This window comes from Pelophylax lessonae (assembly GCF_965119305.1).
Source record: "Pelophylax lessonae genome assembly, chromosome: 2".
In the NCBI taxonomy this organism is placed as follows: domain Eukaryota; kingdom Metazoa; phylum Chordata; class Amphibia; order Anura; family Ranidae; genus Pelophylax; species Pelophylax lessonae.
In genome coordinates this window covers 459,624,780-459,652,051 of record NC_138769.1, presented here as the reverse complement: position 1 = coordinate 459,652,051, position 27,272 = coordinate 459,624,780, and the positions used below count along the sequence as shown (strand labels likewise).

Below are 27,272 nucleotides of genomic sequence, written 5' to 3'. Positions count from 1 at the left end.
AACGGCCAGGTAAGCAAAGAGGCATAACTGAAAAGTGACCACACACACATCGCTCCCGATTTCCGGGGTCACAGAGAGAGAGGAACAACATTAGTTCCTCTCTCTCTTTTCCGTGCAGCCATCAGCACTGGGCCACAGTGCTCTGTGATCCGACTGTATTGGGAAAGGTGATGGCAGCAGGATGGGGGTGGACCCCCTTTCACCACCCGCAGAAGTGATCGAGTGATTTCCACCACCCGCAGAAGGGATCGAGCCCGAATCACTTCTGCTAGAAAAGAAATCGCCGGCTGAAAATTTCTATTCTGGGATGATGCCTGTCGGTGCAGACATCATCCCAGTATAACTAATTCAATGGATGTCCCTTGTGTAGGAAGTTAAGTCAGCAGCTACACTAGTTGTAGCTGCTGACCTATTTTTTTGGGGGGGAGCCTGGAGCTCCTCTTTAACATCAGTTTTTTTACATCTACTAACAATGCAAAAAACGAAACATTTGTCAGTTTCAATGTGTTTTTTATTTTATTTTTGTGGAACAAAAATAGAGCCTTGGTCAGTTCCAAAAAGTGGATGTTGACAGAAGCTGATAAAAACTGATGTAAATGGATGATAATCCATTTACATCTGTTTTCCGTACAGTTGCATTGATGTCCATTTTTCATCCGTCAGTTGATGGGCGAAAAATGGACAAATGGGTCCACAAGTGTGAAAAGGGCCTTAGTTGTTCATCTGTAATGTAGAGCCTTTGGTTTCAATACTCTGAGGCACTGCTCTAGAATAAATATGCAAATAAGACTTCTTTCTTTTATCTGAACCTGAAGTGTGTTCCGGATCTTTGGAAATGTATTAAAGCTACAGGGTATTAACAGACAGTCAATTAGCTTTTTCAGTAGGAGGTCCGAAATTACATCTGGGAAAGTTTTGTATCTAAATCTAGCCAATATCCTACCACGAATATGTCTCTATACATAACCAGCCCCATCATCTCAATATCTGCGTAGGCAAGAGATGTGGCTGTTCATTTTATATAAAAGAATATTGCATTTCTTTGGCACTGTACAGCGGAATGTCAACTGCTTCATCCTAAAGATGTGGTCTCTTGTTTCCAATTGGCTGTTGCTGTCTTATTGTGTGTTTCTGTAGCCCTAAAATAGCAGTCTGCTAGAGAAACAAGCACAATAAAATATTGGAATAACATTTATAAACTATTACATGTCATGATTAAATATCACTAGACAGATATTTTATTAATAACATGCTTTCAAACCAGTGAAGTTAGTAGTACTATCCAAACATGAAATTACTTTTACCTTGAATGATAGTGCCTATTTAAAGTGCTCACAAATACATTGTACGTAAGTTTTCCTTGCTGACTTGTTCTCCTGAAAGTGCTAACTGCCTGTCACGTTTATACTTTGACGTTAATTCTTTGAGTTGAATCATTAGGACTGGCAAAAAAGTCAAAGAAATCTGACTTTCTGCTCTCACTTTTATGTATACCGTATTTTCGCGACTATAAGGCGCACCGGATTATAAGGCGCAGTATCAATGATCGACCGCTAACGTGTTTTTTTCCATACATAAGGCGCACCGGGTTATAAGGCGCATTAAATGACACAAAACTCTGATAAGTCAAACTTTATTCAACTCTTTCACAATAACCATAAAATGGTTTTTAACAATAACTCTCAACATTGTTCAGTGAAATACAATACAAAACAATACACTCACTGTTTCAGCTTATTCCTCTACCGCAAATCCATCAAAGTCTTCATCTTCAGTGTCTGAGTTAACAGTTGGGCGATCTCGGCATCAACCACGTCCGGATCCCTCTCATCATTATCATCACTATCGGAGTCCATCTCGTTGCTGTTACTTAGCTGTTCAGTGATAATTCCGGCCTTCCTGAAAGCTCGGATGACACTGGAGACTGATACCTTCGCCCAGGCATCCACGATCCACTGGCAGATAGTGGCGTAACTTGTTCGGCGTTGCCTCCCTGTCTTGGTGAACGTGTGTTCGCCTTCTGTCATCCAATGCTCCCACGCAGCTCGCAATTTAACTTTAAATGATCTGTTGACACCAATATCTAGCGGCTGGAGTTCTTTGGTTAATCCACCCGGAATGATGACAAGCACTGAATTAGTTTTCTTCACTTGGGTTTTGACAGTATTGGTCAGATGGGCGCGCATGGAGTCACAGATCAATAGGGACGGAGATTTGTGGAAAAAGCCATCCGGTCTCTTGACGTAAACCTCTCTCAGCCACTCACTCATCGTCTCCTCGTCCATCCAGCCCTTCGGGTTAACCTTGATGATGACGCCAACCGGAAACTTTTCTTTCGGCAAAGTCTTCCGCTTAAAAATTACCATGGGTGGTAGTTTCTGGCCATTAGCCTGGCAACCGAGAACTACAGTGAAGGATGACTTCTCGTTTCCCGTAGTGCGTATAGATACCGTACTGGTCCCTGTTTTCTCGACAGTACGGTTTACGGGGATATCGAAGGTAAGGGGGACCTCGTCCATGTTGGTGATGTGTTCTGGCCGGATCTTCTGTTCATTGATCTTGTTCTTGCAGTAGGTGCGGAAAATGGTCAGCTTTTCTTGGTAATCCTTTGGCAGTTGCTGCGAGATGGTAGTTCTTGTGCGGATGGAGAGATTACGCCTTTTCATAAAACGGAAGCACCAAGAGGGACCTCCTCGAAAGTCGTTTATCTCCATTTCGCGTGCTATAGCTGTTGCTTTGAGTCGAATAGAGACAGTGGAGACGCTTCTACCTGCGGTTCTCTGTTCAATAACCCACTGTTCAATTTTGTCCTCCAACTGTGGCCATCTTGCTTTGTTTCCTCTGAAACTCAGTTTGGTCTTCTTTACCTGGCGCAGGGCGTCTTCTTGCTTCCTCCACTTCCGTACCATTGATTCATTAATGTTGAATTCTCTCGCAGCTGCTCTATTTCCATGTTGTATTGCGTGACTGATAGCATTGAGTTTGAAATCCGCTTCGTAAGCATGTCTCTATACAGGAGCCGTTTTTGGGGCAGCGGGTATGCACACACCTCCTGACTACGATGGCTGTAATGCTCAATCAAAGCAGTGCAGCTTCGTAGCTTACCAAGGCCATGCTAAAACATTGACAGATTTTTGAGCGCCGTGTACCACATAAATCAGTTCTAGGTAACTGGGATGAGAAGGGGAAAACACAGCCATACATTAGGCGCACCGCATTATAAGGCGCACTGTCGATATGTGAGAAAATTTAAGGATTTTAAGTGTGCCTTATGGTCCGAAAAATACGGTACTTACTTTAGATTTGTTTCTAAGAATTATTTAAGCCAGGCAATTACCTGTACTAGAAAGAGGTTAACAATTGCATCCTCCATATTTTTTTCCATGACAGTTGCTTAATTTTTAAAGGGAATCTGTACTTTGCCTATCCAATGCAAAGTTTCTTTTCTCTCTTCATGTGAAAATACACAGAACTTGCAAATAGTTGTGTGCACCAGCGCTATATGGTGCATTGTAAGAGGCAGAGGAGAGAGCCAAGTGTCCTCCTACACATACCCTTACCTAGAAATTCCATCTTCTTCTCATTAGGACTTTGTCAGGTGAACAGAAAGCAGGAAAACAAATAGAAGAGGAGTATTGGCACCAAAAGCTGTCTGTCTGTCAGTTTTTACCTCAATGGGCAATGTACAGATTGACTGAAATAGATGTCAGTCTAATTAACTTAGCTTTTCAGTCTTAACAATTTTCAAGAAATAGGAGTTGTTCGGCTGTACAGGAGATCTTGCAAGGATCGAGGTTAGAGCTTACTTGTCTTTTAGACCTGAATAGAACTCTAGTGTAATATATTTTTAGACTTCAAAATCACCTTCTTTGATAATGGCTAATGGTATAAATGAAAGTAAATGTTGATTGAGTGCCTAACTTGATACAGGAGGTATATCCAGCTGCAAAATAAAGGATTCATCACTCGCTAGGAATTGATCAAACTGCATTGAGGACAGACAGGACTCCTTTTTTTTTTTTTTTTTTTTTTACTTGTTGGATTTTTATGTTTATTTAGAATGTGAGGGAGTGCTGCAGAACACAATTTTGAGAGAAAACACCCAAAGCACCCAAATAGGAATCAGAATTGTCAGGGATAGGTCACTGTGATAGTATCCAAAATCTGACTGGCTAAAAGATCACTTTTATGTGTACTGACCCTTTAACTACTTCATAACTTCAAATTCAATTAGACAATTAAATATAAATCCTAGCATGCAGTGAATTTGAAATGATAGCCTAAGCTTTAATCTGGCGATGCACTTACAGAACTTTCAGCCTATGGGCTAACCCAAAAATTCCTCTATCCATGCTAACAGCGCAGATGGATGAACCCCCCTCCTGGCCTATTGTATTTTGAAAGCCAGCAGCACCAACTGTTAAAATATCTAAACAGCGGCTGCATCTGATTGGATGCAGATGCTTTTTGGGTGACGTTTTTTTCACCCAGCTATTCAATTTTCTCAATCGATGGATGTCCGGTGGGGGATGGCCAACAGGGTAAGGTTTTAAAGGGGACCTCTAATGTCTGTATGCTTTGTGTTAGAATCCTAAACTAGGTTAAACACAATAAAATATCTCCTATCTAACTATAAACCATATTTTGGAAAGCCGTTTCTTGTCCTTTATTTTCATGGTGCACACAACTTATCTATCATAGCCCATCTGTTGTAGTATGAAACTACATTTGTATTCTACAGAAAATAATTTATAGGCAGGTTTTTTTTTTTTTGTTATATAAAATATGGTTTGGTAGTGTAAAGCTGTTTTGATTCACATAGGATGATTTAACCCATGCTTACCTGTGTAAACAAGTTTTTCATTTGTTCATGGATGTTTTCTATTTTTCCTATGGTAGGGTCATTGAGGGCTGCATATACTGTAGTATAGCTTTGCAAAACTATTAATAACCCATGTAACTGAAATTGAACACTTTTCTGCTTTTTACACGCAAAGGCTTATTGTAAGTACTTTTATTTCTAGACATTTTGCAAAAAGATTCACTGAGGGTAGTAGCTAGTCTTTGTTACTATGGAAACAGAATCCATGTTTTCAGGGGTGGGATGCAAACAAAACTAATGGAATTTCTAGTTCTGAGTTTGTAATATGGTAATATTCAGTAGGGCCAGTGGTTCACTCATTGCTAACCAGTGCATTTAGTTCTTTAGCTATACTCATATCTGAAATTTTACAACATAATATCTCCCATTAACTTTTCACAAGAGATCAAGGCAATCTTCTGTATTTTCCCCAGGTTGTCACATTTTATCTTTCAGGCTGCCTTGACACCCTGGTTTCCGTTCTTTGCAATAGAATGATCCTTGCACTGCAAAAGAATATGGTTTAAATTTATGGTTTAAATTGAGCATCTCATACACAGCCAAAGTTCTGGAAAATGACCTGCTGCCTTCTGCATTTCTAAATGTAATTGATTTGTATTAGGCGGGTTTCAAACTGCCACACTTTAGTTTAGCTGCAGCTCAGGTATACCCCAGTTTTTGTGCCGTTAACACATGGTTTTCCCATAGACTTTCTATTAGACTTTTCTACTATTTTTGAAGTGTTTTTTGAAACCACACCAAAGATGCCAGACATTTGGTGGGCTTTCAGATAACACACCAAAAATCTAATAGAAGGTCTGTGGGAAACCAAAGGTTACCTGCACAAACTACAGCGCAGCAGTGTGAAACCGGCCTTGGGGACCTATAGATCGAACTGCCTTTGCCGTTGTTTTCTTTTACAAAAGGTTTATTGCTAGTTGTCACAATGAACGGAGATAACAAGCTGTTTAAATAAGTACAAAGTAAATGGTTGCAGAAGTAAGGTGAATTGCAGAAGAGCTAATGATTCATTTTTACAATTAGACATGTATAAGTAACAATGCATCAACACCCTAAAGTTTCAGGAACTATAGAATGAAAAAGAGAGGTTCAAAAACTCACGTGTTTAGGAAATGTTAAAGCTTAAAGGTAGCATTCAAGGGCTTAACTGGTAGCTGAAAATGGCCAGGGATGCTGGAGTAATGGTGATGGAATAAGCAGAAAACTGCCATGGTAAAGAAAGTGTCTAAATGTGGGGAAATGGGGGTGGGGAGGGTAAAGGAGATTTAGAAGTATGAGAAGGGAGAGTCAGAAAACGGAAAATTCCTATCATACTTACCGTAATTTTCCTTTCCTGGTGGTCTCCATGGCAGCCTACGTGTGGGTTAACCCCGCCTCCTCTCCAATGGTATAGGACCCCCCTCTATAAATTTCAGCTTGCAGGCACAGCCAGTGTTCCATATCTTAGCCGAATCCAAGACCAGAGGGTGGGAACTCCGGCTGCCATGGAGACCACCAGGAAAGGAAAATTACGGTAAGTATGATAGGAATTTTCCGTTTTCCTGGCAGTCTCCATGGCAGCCTACGTGTGGGAAATAACTAGCCCAAACCACACGGGTGGGAATGTTTCAAATCAAATTTTACTTCAAATTATTAGCAGACAAAACAGTCAAGCCAAAATTAACTGAAGATAAGGAGGCTGGCTCCACACAATAATGTGTCATGAACGTATTTACAGAAGACCATGAAGCTGCTCTGCAGACTACTTCTGGTGCAACATGATGTGAAGCCGCCCAGGACGTTGAGATGCTTCTCGTTGAGTGGGCTGTCACCGCCTCCGGAGGAGCCAAACCCTCTACACAGTAAGCTCGCTGAATGGCAGACACAATCCAGGCCGCAATGGACCTTGACAAGGCCCGTTTCCCTCTATTCTTGCCTGAGAAAAGGACGAAGAGATTATCCGATTGTCTGAAAGAAGACGTTGACTGGAGATATTCCATAAGAGTTTTCCCTACATCCAAGGGATGAGGTTCATTATCCTCTGAAGAACGAAAGGTAGGAAGTACAATCTCCTGGTTCTCATGAAAAACCGATGATACCTTCGGATTGGAATTGAGCATCGGAATTAGGACTACTCGGTCCGGGAAAAACGTGAGAAAAGGTTCTTTATAACCAAGAGAACTGATCTCAGAAACTCTTTTAGCTGAAGTGATTGCTACTAAAAAGGCTGTCTTAATGGTAAGATCTTTAATGGAGTCCGACAAACTAGATCTTGAAAGGACGTTAAGGACAAGGGGAAGGTCCCATTTTGGGAACCTTGGCTTCCTCTGAGGTCTGAGTCTGACCGCACCTTTGAAGAATTGTTGTATGAGTATATGCTTGGCCCAGGAGAACCCTGAGAACACCGATAAGGCTGATATTTGCACCCTGAGAGTCCCAACTGATAGGGACTTATCCAGACCTGCTTGAAGGAACTTCAGGACTTCTTGAACTCCGAAATTCAGGGAATGATTTCCCTCCGGGTACGTGAATTCCAAGAATCTAGACCAGACTCTACAGTAAACTCTGTTCGTGCTAGGTCTCCTAGAGTTCATTAAAGTAGGGATTGCCCCAGGAGGGCATCCGAGTGACTCCAACCTCTCCCTCTCAAGAACCAGACCGTTAACCTGAGCAAGGCGGGGCAGGGGTGTAATGTTGTTCCCTGCGAGAGAAGGTCTGGTTTGATGGGCAGGGGAATCGGGCTCCGATAGCTGAGTTGCAGGAGAAGTGGGAACCAGGGCCTGTTCGGCCAGTGAGGGGCTACCATGACGATCTCCACATCTTCCGCTTGGAGTCTCTGAAGAAATCTGAGGATGATGGGAAATGGGGGAAAAGCATATGCCCTGCTGAATTCCCATCTGTCGGTCAGAGCATCCGTTCCGCATGCTTGGTGACACTTGCTGCGTGTGAAGTACCGGACTAGCTTGTGGTTGCATGGAGATGCAAACAGGTCTACTTCTGGTGAGACCCCTAGGGACAGAATCCATTTGAATGAGTCTATGTGGAGAGACCACTCGTTGTGATTCAACTGAACTCTGGAAAGGAAATCTGCCTGAACATTCTGTGGCCCCGGAATGTAGGCCGCCGAGATGTTGGACAGATGGGCTTGGGCCCATGTCATGATTGGGTCTACTTCTTGAAGAAGGGAGAGACTCCTGGTACCGCCCTGTCTTTTCACATAAGCCACTGCCGTGGTGTTGTCCATTCGAAGAAGTACGGATTTGCCTTCTATTAGATGATGGAAAGCTTGAAGAGCTAGAAAAGCCGCACGAAGCTCCAGGACGTTGGAAACCGGGGAGTGGGCTTGCGGGGGCCATTTCCCTTGAGCCACCTCTGTCATGCAATGGGCTCCCCAGCCAGAGTTGCTGGCGTCGGTTGTAATGATGACCCATGTGATGGGGACTAGAGAATGGCAATTGAGCAGGTTCTTGCGTTGGAGCCACCAAAATAAGCTGCTCCTCATGCTGTGGGAAATAAAGATATGCTGATCGTGATCTTCCGGATTCCACTGCCGAAGGAAGCCCCTCTGAAAGGGCCGCATTCGCCACAGTGCCCACTTGACCATAGGGGCCGTCGAGACCATTGTGCCGATGATCTTGAGACACTGGGATGCCGTCAGAAAAGAGGATGAGAGGGCTGGAAGGATCCTCTCCCGAACCACCGGGATTTTCTCTAGAGGCAGAGAAAGTGTATTCTGAACGGTGTTGAATTGAGCCCCTAGATAGACCAGATGTTGAGAGGGCTCCAGATGACTTTTTTGAAGATTCAACAACCATCCGAACTCCATGAGAGTTGTAGTGACCAGGTCCCTGTGGAACAAAAGTTGATCCCGGTCTTGTGACAACAGTAGAAGATCGTCCAAGTAGTGATGTAGACGTACACCCTTTGTTCTGATTAGAGCCACCACAGCTAGAAGGACCTTGGAAAACACCCTTGGGGATGTGGACAGGCCAAAAGGAAGGCAGATGAACTGGAAGTGTTGATGTTCTACCGCGAAACGAAGGTACTTGTGGAAGTTTACTGCTATAGGCACATGGAAATACGCGTCTTTGAGATCTATTGACACTAGCCAGTCTCCTGGAAGTACTGCTTTCTGGATAGTAGATAAGGTTTCCATTTTGAACCTTTCGTTCTTGATGAACCTGTTGAGATAGGTGAGATCTATCACAGGGCGCCAGGATCCATTCTTCTTCTGTACTAGAAAGAGGGGCGAGTACACGCCTTGGAATCTTTCCTGCACGGGCACCGGAATTATTGCGCCCTGAGCTACCAAAGTGCTTACATAGTCGAGCAAAACGTTTCTTTTCTCGTCCTGAGAAGGCAAGCGAGTGGGAATAAATCTGGACACGGGATCTGTTGAGAAAGTCCATGTGTGTCCTGTGGACACTGTCCTGATGGTCCAGAAGTCTGAGATTGAGGCCGCCCAGACACGCTGAAAGTGGAGCAGGCGTGCCCCCACCTGGCATGTCTGAACGGGCCCAATCTCAAAAGGACTTCGAGGTTTCTTGACCGGAAGGTGCTGAGCCTCTGACCGGCTTACGAGAGGATGCTTGGCTGCTCTTCCAATTTCTCCTGTAATCTCGCCCAGGCCTATATGAGCGGGCATCCTTTGATCGCTCTGCAAACTGCTTTCTTGGTTGCTGCTTCTTAGGGCCAAAGAGGCGCCTATCTTGGGGAAGGAGACCTGACTTTCCACCCGTCACTTTAGTAATTGCATTATCCAATTTGTTTCCAAATAAAGAGGAACCTTCAAAAGGGATTTTGCACCAAGCCTGTTTAGAGGCTGGGTCTGCCAGCCAGGGACGCAACCACAGGGCCCGTTTGGCTGTGACAGAAGCCAACATGGATCTGGATAGGAGACGTAACACATCAATGGATGCTTCTCCAAGAAACACAGAAGCTAACTTCAGTTCCTGAACAGGAGAGTTCTCTACTGCATCTTCAGACACACTTCTTAATTTTAGTTCAACATCAGAAACCCAGGTTTCCATGGCCTTAGACATGGCTGCTAGTGCTAGCACAGGTTTACAAGCCGCACCGGCTGTGACATAAATTCTTTTTAAATCCAAGTCCATCTTCCTATCCAGAGGGTCTTTAAAGGACACCGCATTATCCAGCGGGAGTGTAACGTGTTTAGCCAGTCTGGACACTGCAGCATCAACCAGAGGAGCTGATTCCAGGTGACTGACTTCTTCCGATTTAAAAGGATACAACTTAGACAGTTTGGAGGATAAGGAGGTCTTGCTGTCCCCTTTACTCCACTCTTCTAGGATGACATCCTTCAATTCTGACAGGAGCGGAAAGTTTAGCCGCTCTTTCCCCAAATGTTTGAAAAACCTTCTCTGTTTTACCTGTGGGGTACTGGGATCTTCCCATTTCAGAGCCTCTTTGACTGCTCTTATGAGAGGTGCAACAAGGGCAAAATCAAAACCCCCAACTGCACCTTCCTCTTCTTCCGAATCGCTCTCTGAGGATTTCCCGGAAGTGAAGCTTGGCTGAGAGGGACCTTGCTCTTCAGGAGCATCAGCAGGAGAGCTGGGAGTAGCAGATCCAGGTGTGGGACTAGCATTCCACTCCTTCATGGATTGTTGGACAATCCGTTTCACCAGGGATTCCAATCTCTGATCTTCAGACTCTCTTTCACCAGCTGCACGAGCGAAACAGGGCTCGCAAAGGGACTTGTCCTCCGGGACATGCGCCCCACAACCCCAACAGGCTCTCTGGGCCGTATGGCTACTGTGGCGGTGTGTGCGGTGTCTGGAGGAGGAATGTGAGCGTCTCCTCTCATGTCTGCTCCCTGATGGAGACTCACGGCGTCTTGACCTTGAAGATGATTCTCTTCGTGGCCTGACAGGGTCTCTTTCTTGACCAGACCTGGAGGAGCTGGGAGAAAGGGAGACACAGGATTTAGCCATGAATCATGAGCCAGCATCCCTCCCTTCATATCCCTCTAAATGTACCAGCACTCACCTGTTGTGAGAGGGCTGGCCACAAGAGGGCAGTGAAGCAGGATCCATGTTTCAGGCAAAACCACAAACTCACTAGGAAGTAGAGCATACAGGGATCACTACAAAGCAATAAGGAACATTCAGGTGTTGTCCTAATATGCATCCAACCGCTCTCCCCCCCCCCCCTGCATACCACAAAAAGGTATGCAGCATCCGGTCCCCACATACCTGGTAAACAAACGGACAAGGTACCGGGAAGACGTCGCTATGCCCACAGTGCATTCCCAAATGCTCTGGAGCTGACAGGCGTTTAAATTTTCGCGCCAGGATGACGTCAGCGATGGCCGGCCGTGATCGCAAGTGCGCATGCGCGGACCAGGCCTCGCTTCCGATCGCGGCGAAGTGCGCATGCGCAGGCAGCGAGCGGAGCTCCATTACCACACAGCGCATGCGTCCGCCGGACTGAGCGGAGGGGAAGCAGGAAGGAGATGGCTGGAACGCACGGAGCGTTCCAGCCGCCATTGGGCCACCAGGGATAGCAAAGAAAGATAGTTTGGAGACAAACAAACATAACAAAAACACTGCCATGGAGGAGACAAATCTTCAGACCCTGTCAGGATATCCGTCGGCCATCCGAAGCACCGCACAGTTATAGCCAAAGGGGATTTTGAAATGTCACTCACCCGCCCATGGCTGGGCCCTGGACATAGACACCGACTTTTCATTCTGAGGTAAGCCGACCAAATTCCAACAGGAAATAATCCAAATAGTTGATCCTTGGAGGAGGACAAAAAAGGAACACTGGCTGTGCCTGCAAGCTGAAATTTATAGAGGGGGGTCCTATACCATTGGAGAGGAGGCGGGGTTAACCCACACGTAGGCTGCCATGGAGACTGCCAGGAAAGAGTTTTATGAATAGAAAAAAAAAGGGGGAGATAGGGGGGGGTGGATCTCAGTTGGTCATAGTGCCAACAATATTAGATAGTTAAGAGTAGATAAACAAATCTAGATGGCTTGGCATAATCTGTCCAAGGTTTCCAAGCGCTGAGAAAATTCAGAGTATGTTAATACAGCTTTATTTTATATGGGGGTGGGAGAAGGGATGAGTGGGATACTTCAACACTTGAACTATTCATAATGCTGAGGACTTCTATCTGAGAATGCGGCAAAGCCGCAGCTTCATCGTGCCACTATATGAATCTGAAGTAATGTTCTTTAGCACTTATCTTCGGGGTACTCGCCTAGTACCCCCTTTCTATCCACCAGCTGACACCCGTCCTTTCACTAATCAACTTTGGAGTGGCCCCCTTCCTGGTCAGGCCCATAGACACGATCCCTTGTACTCATGATGCTGCTTTTCAGGTTCTCCAGTGTCTCAACTCCTCCTAGTCAGCCCTCATGGACCTCTGGGTTTAGCTCCACACTTCCGGCTCACCGGGCCCGACTGCCTGTGACCATACACTAACCACTGCAGAAGAGGAGGCAGTCGCCACCCTCCTTCCTGGACTCTGCTCACCAGCCAAAGACCCCGAGCTCTTGTGCGCCTGGCATTTATACCACACCCCACAATGCACCAAGACAGCAGTCTGTGCCAATCACTGGGGCTGTATCAAAGCCTGTGTGCCCATTGGTCAGGTTTCCTCCACAGTCCAATGTGCCTCCCCATTGGACCAGTGGGGACACTCCCTCAGACGACATGAATCGCACACTGAGCACATTGAGCAGACCTAACTCACAGATTCTGCTGTCTGTTAGCAGAGAGAAATATAGAATTTACCTGCTGCTCCTCTGATAGGCAGACAGAGCCAAAAACTATACTCACTCTCTAGCACCTACCTAGGAGGGTGCTACACAAGCATTTTCTCAGACCGGAAGAGGATGTTAATAGGTTTAAGTGATGCTTCAAAGGTGTTTTCTGAATATTAGAGTGAAGAAGTGTGCAGTGCAGCCATTTATTATTTTAAGGGAAAACAAAATGATATGTTTTTACAATGTTCTTATAAAGTGTACTTTAGCATACATTTTTTTATATTTGCTGTACATTTATGGTAAAGGTATTAAATTGATATTGGTAGTAAGTTATGTTTCTGTGCTAGGAGCCCAGCACTGTGGTTTTCAGCATGGTGTGGGTTTCAGTGCTAAAAAAACCAAACCTGATGTGTCTCTACCAATCACAAAGTCAAAAATGTGGCACAAAGTTGAAATAAAATGCTTAACCTTACCCAATTTTAACATTTAACCACTTAAGCCCCGGATGATTTTACCCCCTTCCTGACCAGGGTTTTTTTTGCGATTTTTTACTTCGTGACTTTAATGGACAATTACGCGGTCGTGCGACGCTGTACCTAAACGAATTTCACGTCCTTTTTTTCCCACAAACAGAGCTTTCTTTTGGTGGTATTTGATCACCTGTGCGATTTTTTGATCATGCGCTATAAACAAAAAAAGAGCGTAATTTTTGCAAAAATAACAATATTTTTCACTTTTTTTTATATGAAATTCCCCCAAAAAATAATGTAAAAATCAAAAATTTTTTAACATTTTCGGCTAAATTGTTTTATGCTACATATGTTTGGTAAAAAAAATTGCAAAAAGCGCATTTTGATTGGTTTGCGCAAAAGTTATCGCGTTTACGAACAAAGGGAAAATTTTTTGTCATTTTTGGTGTTTTTTTTTAAACTCATAATGACGGCAATCTACGATTTTTTTTGCGGTACTGCGACATTGCGGCGGACAGATCGGACCCTTGACTGACATTTTTGACACTTTTGGGGGTACCAGTGACATTACTGCAGTAATCAGTGCTATATATATGCACTGTTACTGCAAAAATGACACTGGCAGGGAAGGGGTTAACTGTATTGGACAGGTAGGGGTTAAGTGTGTCCTAGGGGCGTGATTCTAACTGTAGTGGGACAATTCTATTGGTGTAAAAACAAAGATCAATGGTTCTACATAGTAGAACCGTCTGATCTGCATTTTTACACAGGGAGAATGACAGGCGGCTTGTTGACATCGGGTCCGCCGGTCACACGCCCGCACTCCTCCCTGAACGAGCACCAAGTGTGGCCTTCGCTCTCATCCTCCCTCCAACACTTAATAAACAATAAGGCCTGGTTCACACCTATGCATGTTTTTAGTGCATTTTTAGTTTTGCAGAAACACACTACAGTCCATTTAACATGGTTTCCTATGGGTCATGTTCACATTTGTGCATTTTATGGAAAGGGCCTAGGGCTTTTTTTCTATTTTTTTGTTCCATAGGCTTCAATGGATCAAAAATGTGTATTGAAAAATGCACCTGGAATATGCACACTGCAACCTGCACAGGTGTGAATCAGGCTGAAAACCTAACTTTAATTTCTATCCTAAAAAAATGTAACTAAACCCCATAATTCCTAAATTCCACTCCCTAAACAAAGGCTCTAGTCACACCCTTAACAACCGATGAATCATCAGCTGTCAGCGCTTCCCCACTGACAGCTAAATGTAAAATAAAATTGCCAGCAAAAAAAATTGTGAAAAAAATCGCCTGATGCCCTTCAGGTCTGGCATAGATTAGGAGGGGGGACACCCCCATGCCTTTGCCCCCCCCCCCACAACACCTTGTCCTCATGTTTATGGGGACAAGGGCCTCTTCCCAACAACCCTGGCTGGTGGTTGTCAGGTTCTGCGGGTGGGGGCTTATCAGAATCTCAAAGTCTCCTTTAACCAGATTCCGCCCCCCCCATGTGAATAAGTATGGGATACATTGTACCCCTACCCATTCACCAAAAAAGTAGTGTAGTGTGACAAGACATTTTCAATAAAGGACTTGTCAAAAACTGTGTATTGTCTTTTTTGTCACTCTACACTACTTTTATTGGCAAATGGGTAGGGGTACGATGTACCCCCTACTTATTCACATGGGGGGGCAGGATCTGTGGACACCCTTGTTAAAGGGGGCTTCCAGATTCCAATAAGCCCCTCGCCTGCAGTCCCTGACAACCACTGACCAGGATTGTCTGGAAGAGGCCCTTGTCTCCATCAACATGGAAACAAAGCGCTTTGGGGTGGGGCAGGCAGAGCCCCCCCTGCCTTAAAGCACCGCATCCCCCCATGTTGAAGGCATGTGGCCTGGTATGGTTTGGGGGGGTTGCTCAACTTTCCCCTCCCTTTCCTGACCTGCTGAGCTGCATGTTCGGATAAGGGACTGGTATGGATTTTGGGGGGGACCCCACGCTATTTCTTTTTTTTTAATTTTGGTGTGGGGGTGCCCCCTGTGACTAGTTTCCTGGCTATCTCTGACTTCAATACTTTCTGAATCAGTGACCTGAAATGAGCATGAAGCTAGTGAAGTCCGCACACCTGCCCTGTATACTTTTTCCAGGTCAGTGAGATGCTTTATCAGCATGACAGCCAGCGGTCAGCATTGCCGACAATGACAGCCAAATGTATTTCTGTTGGAATAGGTTTTCTTTTATATTAAAAAAAAGTTAATAATAACATAGAAAATTTTAGTGTGCTTAGGGAAGAGATAATCTGTTAGCATCATTTGGCTAAATAACTTTATGTATGTATCCAAACTCTCCCTGAGATTTGTATGTGGTTTACTTTTAGCCCTCCTTCTAAAAATATTGGTTTCTTCCTTTCCATTTTCCTTCAGATTGTGTGAGGTACTTAATCTTGATCCAAGGCATGTGCTGATTGCAGAAGTAATCTTCACAAATATTGGAGGAGCAGCTACGGCTGTTGGGGATCCACCCAATGTTATAATTGTTTCCAATCAAGAGCTGAGGAAAGTGGTAAGTAGTGATGCAGTTCTTACAGAAAAAAACACCATAGAAAGTAAAGCAGTTGAAAAGCTTCTGATGTTTGGCAACACTATTTATGCTTGACAAACATTTAAAACCAATAATGTATAAAGGTTAAAATAACACTAAACTCACTTTTTTTTTTTTTTTCAAATAAATACAATGAGTTTAAATATAACTACGATGCACCTTCTAGCTCTCTTCCTTTGTGTCATCTCGTCTCAAATGCAAGCTTTTTTTCTGCTGTTCTTAGACCTTTTCTTCTCTATGAAAAGAGGAGATTAAGGGGGATATGATCAACATATAGTACATAAGTGGTCCATATAGTGAACTTGGTGTTGAGTTTTCCCTTTAAGGTCCTCAGAGGACAAGGGGCACTCTTTACACCTGGAGGAAAGGAGATTTAATCTCTAAATATGGAAAGGCTTCTTCACGGTAAGAGCTGTGAAAATGTGGAATATACTTTTTAGGAGCTGGTTCTGTCCAGCTCAGTAGATTGCTTTAAAAAAAGCCTGGATTATTTCCTAATTGTACATAACATAACTGGATATTAATAGTTAAAGGTAAAGTTGAGCCAGAGATCATCCGAGTGCCTCTTGGAGGATCAGGAAAATGTGTATAGGATTGTTAAAAAAAAAAAAAAATGTTTTGTTTTCTCTTTTTATTGTTTGAACTAGATTGACTTTTTGTGTTTTTTCAACCTAAATGTGTTTTTTCAACCTATGTATGTAATTATAGTGGCTACATTTGTTCTCTAAGCCCTCCTTGTTCTCTCTGTATGTGAATGGAGCCACCCTCTCTTGCTCACCCCCAAGAGGGACTACACATCTACATGAAGTTAAATTAAACTCTATGGGAATTGTGGTAAACATCGAGTGTACAGCACTGCTCTCTGTACAGTAGATGTGAGGTGCATCAGCTAAGGGTAGGGAGCATGCACAGGACAAAAGAAACCTTAAAAAACAGTAAGAGACTTTTTAAACAAAAGAAAAAAAAACTGAAAAAACAGAGCCATGGTATATTTGATATACCATATTTCAATTTTTTTTTATAAAGGTAATAAGACAATGTCAGATAAGGCACAATTTTTGAACAATAGTGCAAACCGGTAAAAAATCGAAATACGGGAATGTGTTTCCTTTAAATTATTCGTAATCATAGAATCTCCTTATATTTGATATTTTAAAAAGATTAGAAAATGTGGTGAGGAAACATAAACTTTATAGACACCAAATATAATTATTTAGATTACATAAATCCATAGAAAAACATTTATAATGCCATAGGAAAAAAATGGGTAATCAAATCAGGCTACTAGCATAGTCAAATGACCCAGACCAATCCTAGACACAACACCAGCCAACGAACTTGAGGGCTGATAAAGTCTGAAGGGGATTGGCACAAGTCAGCATAGCTTGTTGAGGCTCAACAATCTGGTGCCTATAAAGTCCATATTTCCTCACCTCTTATTTTCTAGCCTGATTAGGACATGGCACTTTCTAAATTTGTGTATGCGCCCACAGTACCACCCTGTGATGGTGTAATCTTTTTACAGTATTTTAGAAAGATTGATTTAAAAAAAAAAAAAATAATGTAGTGTCATTTTAATTAGTAAGGCCCACAGTGACCCTTCAGGTTTTACCCTTCCACATTTGAGGGAAGTCTAAATTATGATAAAAGATTGGTGGTGAATATTTACTGATAATTGCATAAATAAGGCCAACAAGCTGTCATAATATACTATATGAAATCCTAATGTATGTATGTCTATCCACCGGTAATGTATGTTTGATTACTCTGAACTGCTCTAAGAATTGCAATGTTTTGTGATGTGCATTTTAGTGAATTGGTTCACTAATGTATATGATGCATTTCTTAATTGGCTACTTGTAATAACATTTAATATAACCTTTAAACTAATCATCTACAGTAATATAGCAATAAAGGTAGCAGTAGGACCCATTTTATCTGTGGTAGTTTTACATCTCACAACTATGAATAAAACATGGTTAAGGCTGCTTAATTAACATCCAAGACTCACTTTATACAGAGCAATACAGTTCCAAAAGTATCCTGCTGCAGAAAGCGTGATAAATACTTAAATAAATGATTGCAGGTTGGATGTTCCATTGTGAGCAATAACCAGCATGAATTTAAGACCCGTGGAAATATAAACTGTTGATTTTGTGTTGGCTTCCCATGAAAAGCAATATATCTTTCCATTATGTTTACGTGCATGATAAATGCCTAGGAGAAAAGAGAAAAATTACCCATTTACTCAAGAATCATTAATTTCACATTTCCTTACATATGTTATAAATGTGTCATTGGGTGATATATAGTTTATGAATCATGGCACTTTTAAAAAGGAATTACAAGCTATTGGAAACCCCATATAAGGTCCTGGCCTGCATTTGATTATAATGAATCTGTTTGAGCTTGAAATTAGAAAGATTTATTATAGGAAACAATGATGGTGCCATACCAATCTCATAAAGTCCCAGATAATGTGTTTTCCTGTGAAAAGCCTATATGTATTACTGTAACATTAATTGCAAAACGTAAATCAGAAAAAATTTGGCCTTGCTGAATTTTGTCAAGTGTGGATTTTTGCAGACTTTTATTAGTACATTTTTTTTTGTTCTGGGACATTTGTGATGATTTATGCTTTTCTATAAGACCTGCTGTGCTTGGCAAGCCAAAGATGAGGGGTTTTCCAAAAGACCAAAAAAACATACAACTTTTTTTTTTTTTTAATGGATTCTTTTACGACAAAGTGAATTTAAGATGGCTGCATCAGCTCTGCCCATAGTAGTGGGAAAATGCTTCCGTATTTAATCTATTAACCAAACAAGCACAGTAAGGAAAGTAGGGACCATAATAAAGAATGGTTCCTTTTGGTCACTGTCTCTGCTGCCTAATCTACCCTCTTATGGAGCACTAGAATTTGCCAAGCAGGATTGGGGAAAACCAAGAACCCTTTCCAACGAAAAGAGATGGAAGGCTTCAGTGTTCAGCAAACACTGTTAAGAAATCAATCCGCACAAAGGTACTGTAAATATTAAGGGCATACCCTTTTAATATAACTTAAAGAAAAGAGGCGCTGAAAAAACAAAATGTTCTAACAAAGATTATTTTAATGTCAATATAGTACAATGTTAGGAACAATAACGGACATTGAGGCAGCCACATGGTGGCAAAAAGTGATGTCGTTAAGCTGGCCATACATGGTTATTTATTTTTGTTCAGTCCAAGATATAGCCAAAAACAAGGTAGATGGAAGATTCCTGCTGGGACATTGTATTTTGACAGTGGCGGGTACCGATTGGCTGCAGCTGCTGATCGATGGAAATGTTTCCATCAAATCCCTTTGACAGAAGTCAGTTAAACAATTTTGATCGGTGTATCCAGATTTTTGATTAACAGAAATGAACAAAAACACATGGACATTCTTTGGGAGTGTCTTGAATGGAATTCAGTCTTCTGCATTAGAAGTGGTGAAGCATTTCATTTCAATTGAATTCATACTGTAGAAGATACAGTAAACCATACATTTGTCTTCTACCAAGCAAACAACCAACCAAATTCCTTATTAGCCATAATTTATCTATGTTTGTATTGTATGACCTGTAGACTTGTGACTTTCAAATTAGGCTTACAGTGACCACAGTGATACGATTTACAGAAAAAAATGTTTTGTTCCATGTCTGTCAATTATTTTAATGTATAAGCAATGGACTTTTAAGCTTGCATTGAACACTGTGATAGTAATCCCATATATTATTTTTTTTTTTGTAGCTGAATATTTTTTTTTGTAATATATCATTATCCTGTTTCAAATACCGCCATGTGCAGTTGACATACCTTCCTCAAGTTTGTGCGGACAGTATGTCTACTTGTTGAACTTGAAAGAATCCACAGATGGCATCCAATTCACTAAGAAGACTTAACAGAAGAATCCAATCTAGGAGATGGGATTATATGCTATGGTCAATACAATACTCTACTAGAGATGTCGCGAACATAACATTTTCCGTTCACGAACGGCGAACTTCCGCAACTGTTTGTGAACGGGCGAACCACCATAGACTTCAATAGGCAGGCGAATTCTAAAACCCACAGGGACTCTATCTGGCCACAATAGTGATGGAAAAGTTGTTTCAAGGGGACTAACACCTGGACTGTGGCATGCCGGAGGGGGATCCATGGCAAAACTCCCATGGAAAATTACGTAGTTGACACAGTCTGGTTTTAATCCATTAAGGGCATAAATCACCTAACATTCCTAAATTGTTTGGAATAACTTACTTTAAAACATCCAGTGTGTGTATACGATTAGGTATGATGTTGTATCGGTCAGGTAGTGTAAGGGTTACGCCCGCTTCACAGTGACAGACCAAACTCTGACGGACCAAACTCCCCGTTTAACGAACCGCAAACAACCACAAACTCACCATTTGCACAAGGTTGGATACCAAGCTAGCCATGTCCCGTTCCTTGTCCTCACTGATGTCATTGAAGGTCTCTTCCTCCACCCATCCACATACAACACCAAGGGTCCCCGAAAGGCGACAACAAGCCCCCTGGGACGCCTGCTGTGGTTGGTCTTCCACCTCATCAAAGCCACCTTCCTCCTCTGACTCCTCTTCTTCAGACTCCTCTCTCTGCGTTGCCGCAGGTCCAGCAATTGACATTTTTTTTTCCCTTCGTTTTTTTTTTTTTCCCTTCGTTTTTCTTTTTTCTTTTCTCCCTTTACTTTGTTTTTGTTCGTTTTTTTGGCTTCTACCAGCTGTCTTTTTATATTATCACTACTGTTTTTTCCTTATTTTTATTGAAAGCTTTTTCGCATATGCATTTATAGAACTTTTTTGCTATGCGTTTTTGGACAAAAGGTGAAGCAAAAACAAACATACAATTCCTGCTGGGCTGTTTGTGTGCCCTTAATTGGGATTTAGTATCTGCAGCTGTGTGGGCTCAATCAAGCACATTCTGGGAGGTACATGTTATTTGAAATGCCTTTTCCTCTATATATAGCAGTGTCTTGTATTGTACAGCATGGTTACGACTAAGCGGAAGATTCCGTGAAACGCGCCAACCGCCGTGCTCCCCTTTTCCCCCCATGTCTCCGACTGTTTTGGTTTCATCTTGGATGATTTTATCTTTTTGCCTGCAAAATAAATTTGGATTTTAACTTTTTGCATCTTCAACCGGTTGTGCGGCTTTTTGTGCTCTTCCATTTGCTGCTATCAGGACTGCGGATCCGTGCCTGCACCTGGGTTGGATGTGTTTGGAACTATCCCCTCACTTGAGCGGTTCTTTTCCCTCTTGACCGTCTGCAGCAATTGACAATGACAAGGCTGCTTCTGAAGGTGATGGTGACCACAACTCTTCCTCTTCATGCTCATCTACGGCCTGATCCAGCACTCTTTGCAGGGCACGCTCCAGAAAAAATGCATATGGGATGAGGTCGATGATGTTGCCTTGGGTTTGACTGACCAGGTTTGTCACCTCCGCAAAAGGACGTATGAACCTACAGCCATTGTGCATGAGCGTTCAGTAACGCAGCCAAAAAATACCCAGCTCCGTAGAGGCTGTCCTCTTTTTTTTTTTTAATTAAAAAAATTTGTTCTTACCAGTTTAATCTCTGTTTTTGTCCCCTTTTAGGGGCCCATGTATGGAATAGATTTTAGGAACCCGGGAGATGGAAAAAGATGGTTGGTTCCAATTTGGGGCACTGCGCATGCGCCGTGCAATGTACTGTGCCACCCTATATGAGTGGTGTGTTAAGTAGTACTATTCTTATCAGTTTAATCCCTGTTACGTCCCCTATCAGGGGATGTGTATCAAATAGATTTTAGACAACCGCAAAGAGTTGCCAATAGTTGACACTCATGACATAAATTTTATTCCTCTATGCCTCAATCTTGGTGTAGTGATGACTGTGCTCGTGCACACGTTTGGGAGATTGCAGGCGATGGCAGTTTTTCAAAGCCTATGGTCGTGCTGAGGTAGTTCAGTGTAAGTTAAGTGACCCAGAAAACAATGATTCTGCAGTGTGGGCCCATTGTTGGCCTAGTAGGCTTTAATGATGCCCTTAGATGATCACAAAGAAAATTAATGTTTTTTCTATGAAAAATTATCCAGCCGATCGCTTTTGGTCTGTTCACAATGAAGCAACGACCTTATCATCTGCCAACATTGCCAACACACTCATAGAGGTGATTGCTTCATTGTGATACGCAAGCCCCTTCACCACAACAAGGTAACTATCACGAAGGGGAATTGACACATGTATGTGCCTTTTTTTTTGTTTTGTTTTTGCAGCCATAGTGCAGCACCAGAGGCCTGAAAAATTAGGTAATGTTGCAGCCGCTGCTGTAGCAACGGTCTGAAAAATTGATGTTTTCCAGGCAGAAAGTGCACTAAAATATTGCGGCTTGAACCCTAGTTGGTGGCGAAGAAGTCACGCAAGTCATCCGGCATGCAGAGATTAAATACAGCAGCGTGTGGACCATTTTTAGCCCAAGGCATCTCATCAGGCCTTTTTTAGTCAAATGCATCCCCCACTGTCAGTCCCTTCGGGATCCATGCCGCATTCATCTTAATAAAGGTGAGGTAATCTAGACTTTTTTGACCTAGGCGACTTCTCTTCTCATTGACAATACCTCCTGCTGCGCTGAAGTTCCTTTCTGACAGGACACTTGAAACGGGGCAGGCCAGAAGTTCTATCGCAAATTGGGATAGCTCAGGCCACAGGTCAAGCCTGCACACCCAGTAGTCAAGGGGTTCATCACTCCTCAGAGTGTCGATATCTGCAGTTAAGGCGAGGTAGTCTGCTACCTGTCGGTCGAGTCGTTCTGTGAGGGTGGACCCCGAAGGGCTGTGGCGATGTGTAGGACTTAAAAAGCTCTGCATGTCCTCCATCAACAACACGTCTGTAAAGCGTCCTGTCCTTGCTGGCGTGGTCGTGGTAGGAGGAGGATTACTTTCACCTCTTCCCCTGTTAGATTCCCGTTGTGCTGTGACATCACCCTTATACGCTGTGTAAAGCATACTTTTTAACTTGTTTTGGAACTGCTGCATCCTTTCCGACTGCCGGTAATTCGGTAACATTTCAGACACTTTCTGCTTATACCGGGGGTCTAGTAGCGTGGCCACCCAGTACAGGTCATTCTCCTTCAGCCTTTCTATATGAGGGTCCCTCAACAGGAATGACAGCATGAAAGACCCAATTTGCACAAGGTTGGATGCCGAGCTACTCATGTCCCATTCCTTGTCCTCACTGATCTCTTTGAAGGTCTGTTCTTCCCCCCCAGCCACGTACAACTCCACGGGTACCAGATAGGTGACCACGAGCACCCTGGGATGCCTGCTGTGGTTGGTCTTCCTCCTCAAAGCCACATTCCTCCTCTGACTCCTCTTCCAGCGTTGCCGAAGGTCCAGCAAGCAATGATGATAAGGCTGTTTCTGGTGGTAATGGTGACCACAACTCTTTCTCTTCACGCTCATCTATGGCCTGATCCAGCACTCTTCACAGGGCACACTCCAGGAAGAAAACGGCACATGTGTCAACTTGCCCAAATTCAATGCCGCCAACAAATTGCTTCCGTTGTCACACACCACTTTGCCGATCTCCAGTTGGTGCGGGGTCAGCCACTGATCCACCTGTGCAATCAGGGCAGACAGGAGTGCTGGTCCGGTGTGACTCTCTGCTTTCAGGCAAGTCAACCCCAAGACGGCGTGACACTGTCGTATACAGGATGTGGAATAGCCCCTGGGGAGCTGGGGGGGTGCAGTTGATGTGGAGCAAGATGCAGCAGCAGAAGAGGACTCAGCCGAGGAGGTTAGCGAAGAGGATGGAGTAGGAGGAGTAGAGGAGGTGGCAGCAGGCCTGCCTGCAAGTTGTGGCGGTGTCACCAACTCCTCTGCAGAGCCACGCATTCCCTGCTTGGCAGTCAGCAGGTTTACCCAATGCGCAGTGTACGTGATATACCTGCCCTGACTGTGCTTTGCAAACCAGGTATCAGTGGTCAGATGGACCCTTGCCCCAAAACTGTGTGCCAGACATGCCATGACTTCCTTTTCCACAGTACAGGTTGGGGATTGCCTTTTGTGAAAACAAAATTTTGGCTGGGTACCTTCCACTGCGGTGTCCCAATAGCTACAAATTTTTTGAAGGCCTCAGACTCCACCAGCTTGTATGGTAAAAGCTGGCAGGCTAAGAGTTCCGACAAGCCAGCTGTCAGACGCCGGGCAAGGGGGTGACTCTGAGACATTGGCTTCTTACGCTCAAACATTTCCTTGACAGACACCTGACTGGGCAGATGAGCAGGAACTGCTGAAGGTGAGAGGCGGAGTGGCGGGTGGTTGAGAGGGGGCAAGGAGGACAGCAGTGGTTGACGTGGCTGAAGATGCTATACCAGGAGGAGGATGGTGGCTTTGAGTTTGTGTGCTGCTTGTACTCATCATGTGTTGAACCCATAGGCGTTTGTGATGTGAGATCATGTGCCTTCGCAAAGCAGTTGTACCTAGGTAGGTGTTGGACTTCCCACGACTCAGTTTCTTTTGGCACAGGTTGCAAATGGCATCGCTGTTATCAGAGGCAGACACCCAAAAAAAATGCCACACTGCTGAGCTTTGCAATGACGGCATTCTGGTGGTGGCAACAGCATGCGTTGATTGGCGTGCTGTCTGGCTGACCACGGGTGCCGATACATGCTGTCTGACTGTGCCACTAGCTCCTTGCGATGACCTCCACCTGCTTCCAACTCGTCTCCTCCTCCTCTCTGTCTCCCCATCTGAACTTTCCCCCTGTTCTTCTCTTCGAGCAGGCACCCACGTGACATCCAGGGACACATCGTCATCATCAACCGCTTCACTTGTATTTGACAACTCAGCAAAGGAAGCAGCAGCGGGTACAACATCATCATCATCACACCGTACGTCCATGTGTGTAACGCTGCCTGACTGGGACATATCCCTGTTATCTACATCCTCTGGCAATAGTGGTTGGGCATCACTCATTTCTTCCAACTGATGTGTAAATAACTCCTCTGATAGATCAAGTGAAGCAGCTGTGGTGCTAGTGTTGGTGGTGGCGGCGGGCGGGCGAGTGGTAACCTGAGAGGTGCCCGAAGTTGAGTTGGAGGAGGATGGTGCGTCAAGGTTCCGAGTGGAAGTTGTAGAAGATTGGGTGTCCTGTGTAAGCCAGTCAACTATGTCCTCAGAATTTTTCGAGTTCAGGGTACGTGGCCTCTGAACACTGGGCATTATTTTAGGGCCAAAGGAAATCGCAACACCACAACGGCCCCTGCGGGGTGGCCTGCCTCTGCCTGTCATTTTTTTTTTTTTAGATTAGTGGTACTATGCGTGCAAGATACTGTGCCACCCTATATGAGTGGTGTGCACACAGTATGTGGGCCTGTGGCCTGTGGGCCTGTGGCCTCTCACACATGGGCAGGCAACTGCAATATATATATATATATATATATATATATAAAAAGAAAAAAGCAGACTGATGTACCAGCCCTAAAAAGGGCTTTTTGGGGTGCTGTCAGAACGCCGTCCTTACAGCAGATGGGTCTTTGAGGACTGGAGTGGACACAAAACACTGGCCTAGCTATTCAGCAGCAGTAGCCCTCTCCCTGCTCTAACTAACACTGCAGCTTCAGAATGAATCTAAGATGGATGCTGTCCTTGCTTTTTTATAAGAGGTTGGAGGGTCTGGGAGGGAGGGTATGCTTATTGGCTGGAATGTGTCTGCTGACTGTGAGGTACGGGGTCAAAGTTTGCTCAATGATGATGTATAAGGGGCAGACCGAACATCGCATATGTTCGCCCGCTGCGACTAACACGAACAAGCGATGTTCGCCGGCGAATAGTTCGGGACATCTCTATACTCTACATTCAATTGCAAAAGAATCCTCGAAGTGCTCTTACATCAACCAGTCGAACGTGTTACTCATTAGGAAAAAAAATTAATTACTCACATTTTTATGGTGATGAAAAGGAACAATAGTGAGGGCGCAGAAATAACTGATTCTTAGCTTCGATGCATACAGGACACAATGATTATTGAAAAATTCACAGCGATAACAAAACACATGACAAATTTCTATGTACCTAGCTTGATCACTTTCCACCTTTTCCCCCTCTCCTTTTTTCAACTTGTCAACTGATTAATTTGGGTATTTGCAGTCGAATTGGCTGGCCACCTTTGTTTTTTTCCCCCTATTTTTACCTACATGCAGGTGATCATCAGCCAATAGTTATAGTATATCTTCCCACTGCCTATGCAACATCAGATGGGTCTGTGATTTGCCAAATATTTCAGAGTTAATAAGCCCATGGCCTTTCTTGCAATATTTCCTTCGTTTTTTATCTGATTACAATATTTTCTGCTAATGTGCTAGACTCCATTATCTAATGGGAGTTGTTCTTTTTACTGAGTCATCTGCTCTCTGGTCAGCTATATCGGCGAAAATACTATTTTGAGGTATTCTTTGCTGTTCTGTTTGTATGACAACCATTTCTACAAGCTGTACTTTAAAACCAAAAATTTAACGAATACTAGTATGTCCTTCTCACTATGTTCCTAATAAAAACTAAGTGAAAGAAGACTTAGAGAATCTACTGTAGATTATTCAAGCTTGACAATACAAAGTATATGATTCTTTCTCCTTTGTCAAAAAATAACTTTCCACCTTTGAGAGAGAAAGTGAAAGGCATTAGGAAAAGAGAGGCTGGAGGCACTGGATTACAAGACAGTACTAACTTACACAAAATAGTAGGGAGAAAGACCAGGATCCAAAACACCATGCTAAAAATATTAAACAGGCAAAAAATTTGGGGGAGCATACCCATGTATTTCTAAAGCTGCTGCAGCTATGAACCAAAAGACATGTATATTAAAAAAGAATAGCGCGCAAATGCAAAAGAAATAACTACCAAATCTGAAGACAATCCATAAATAAAAATGGGGTCTTGGTCCCACCATATGGCCATATCGTGCTCAAGCCCACTACTGCGTCAAAGTACCCCATTATCAGTGGGTCCTACACTATCCATGAAAAAGAGATGAATCCAGCCTAACCCTTGGAGATAATACTCCTTGCTGGGAAGGATGTGCAAATGCACTACAGGGGACTCCTACTATATCCACTAGATGGTGGACACTGATTGAGTACAGGTGTGTGTGGGGGGGGTGGGGAGGGTTGCTCAACCTCGATAGTCTGGTCAGACCGAATACATAATAAACAGGCAAAAAATTTGGGGGAGCATACCCATGTATTTCTAAAGCTGCTGCAGCTATGAACCAAAAGACATGTATATTAAAAAAGAATAGCGCGCAAATGCAAAAGCAGGCTGCTTGTGGCAGCACACACCCCAAACTGTTACTGGTAGATACTGCTACAATAAGTATGTAATATTTTGATGATTAACAACACAAGACTGAAGTCCATGGGCATAATTATTTTTCTCCTCTCACCTTCCAGGACGGCAACACGAGAGATGAGAGGCTCCACCCTACAGGAAACACAATCAGTTCACAGCTGTTTAAAAGGTCCCACCCTTCCCCTTGTCCCTCAGTACTGATTGTGTTTCTCCCACAGCAAATTTTTTTTTCTCTGA

General features: G+C 43.5%; 1 protein-coding gene across 2 annotated transcripts in view; it reads left to right on the top strand.

The window, feature by feature from the left end:
- The window catches only part of OCA2 (OCA2 melanosomal transmembrane protein), a 524,044-nt gene that overhangs the window by 332,730 nt on the left and 164,042 nt on the right, over positions 1-27,272 (top strand). For both annotated transcript variants that reach the window (XM_082246739.1, XM_082246738.1), the window contains one exon: positions 15,494-15,632. In XM_082246739.1, the coding sequence (XP_082102865.1) occupies positions 15,494-15,632 (139 nt within the window). The remainder of the gene's footprint in view (positions 1-15,493; positions 15,633-27,272) is intronic.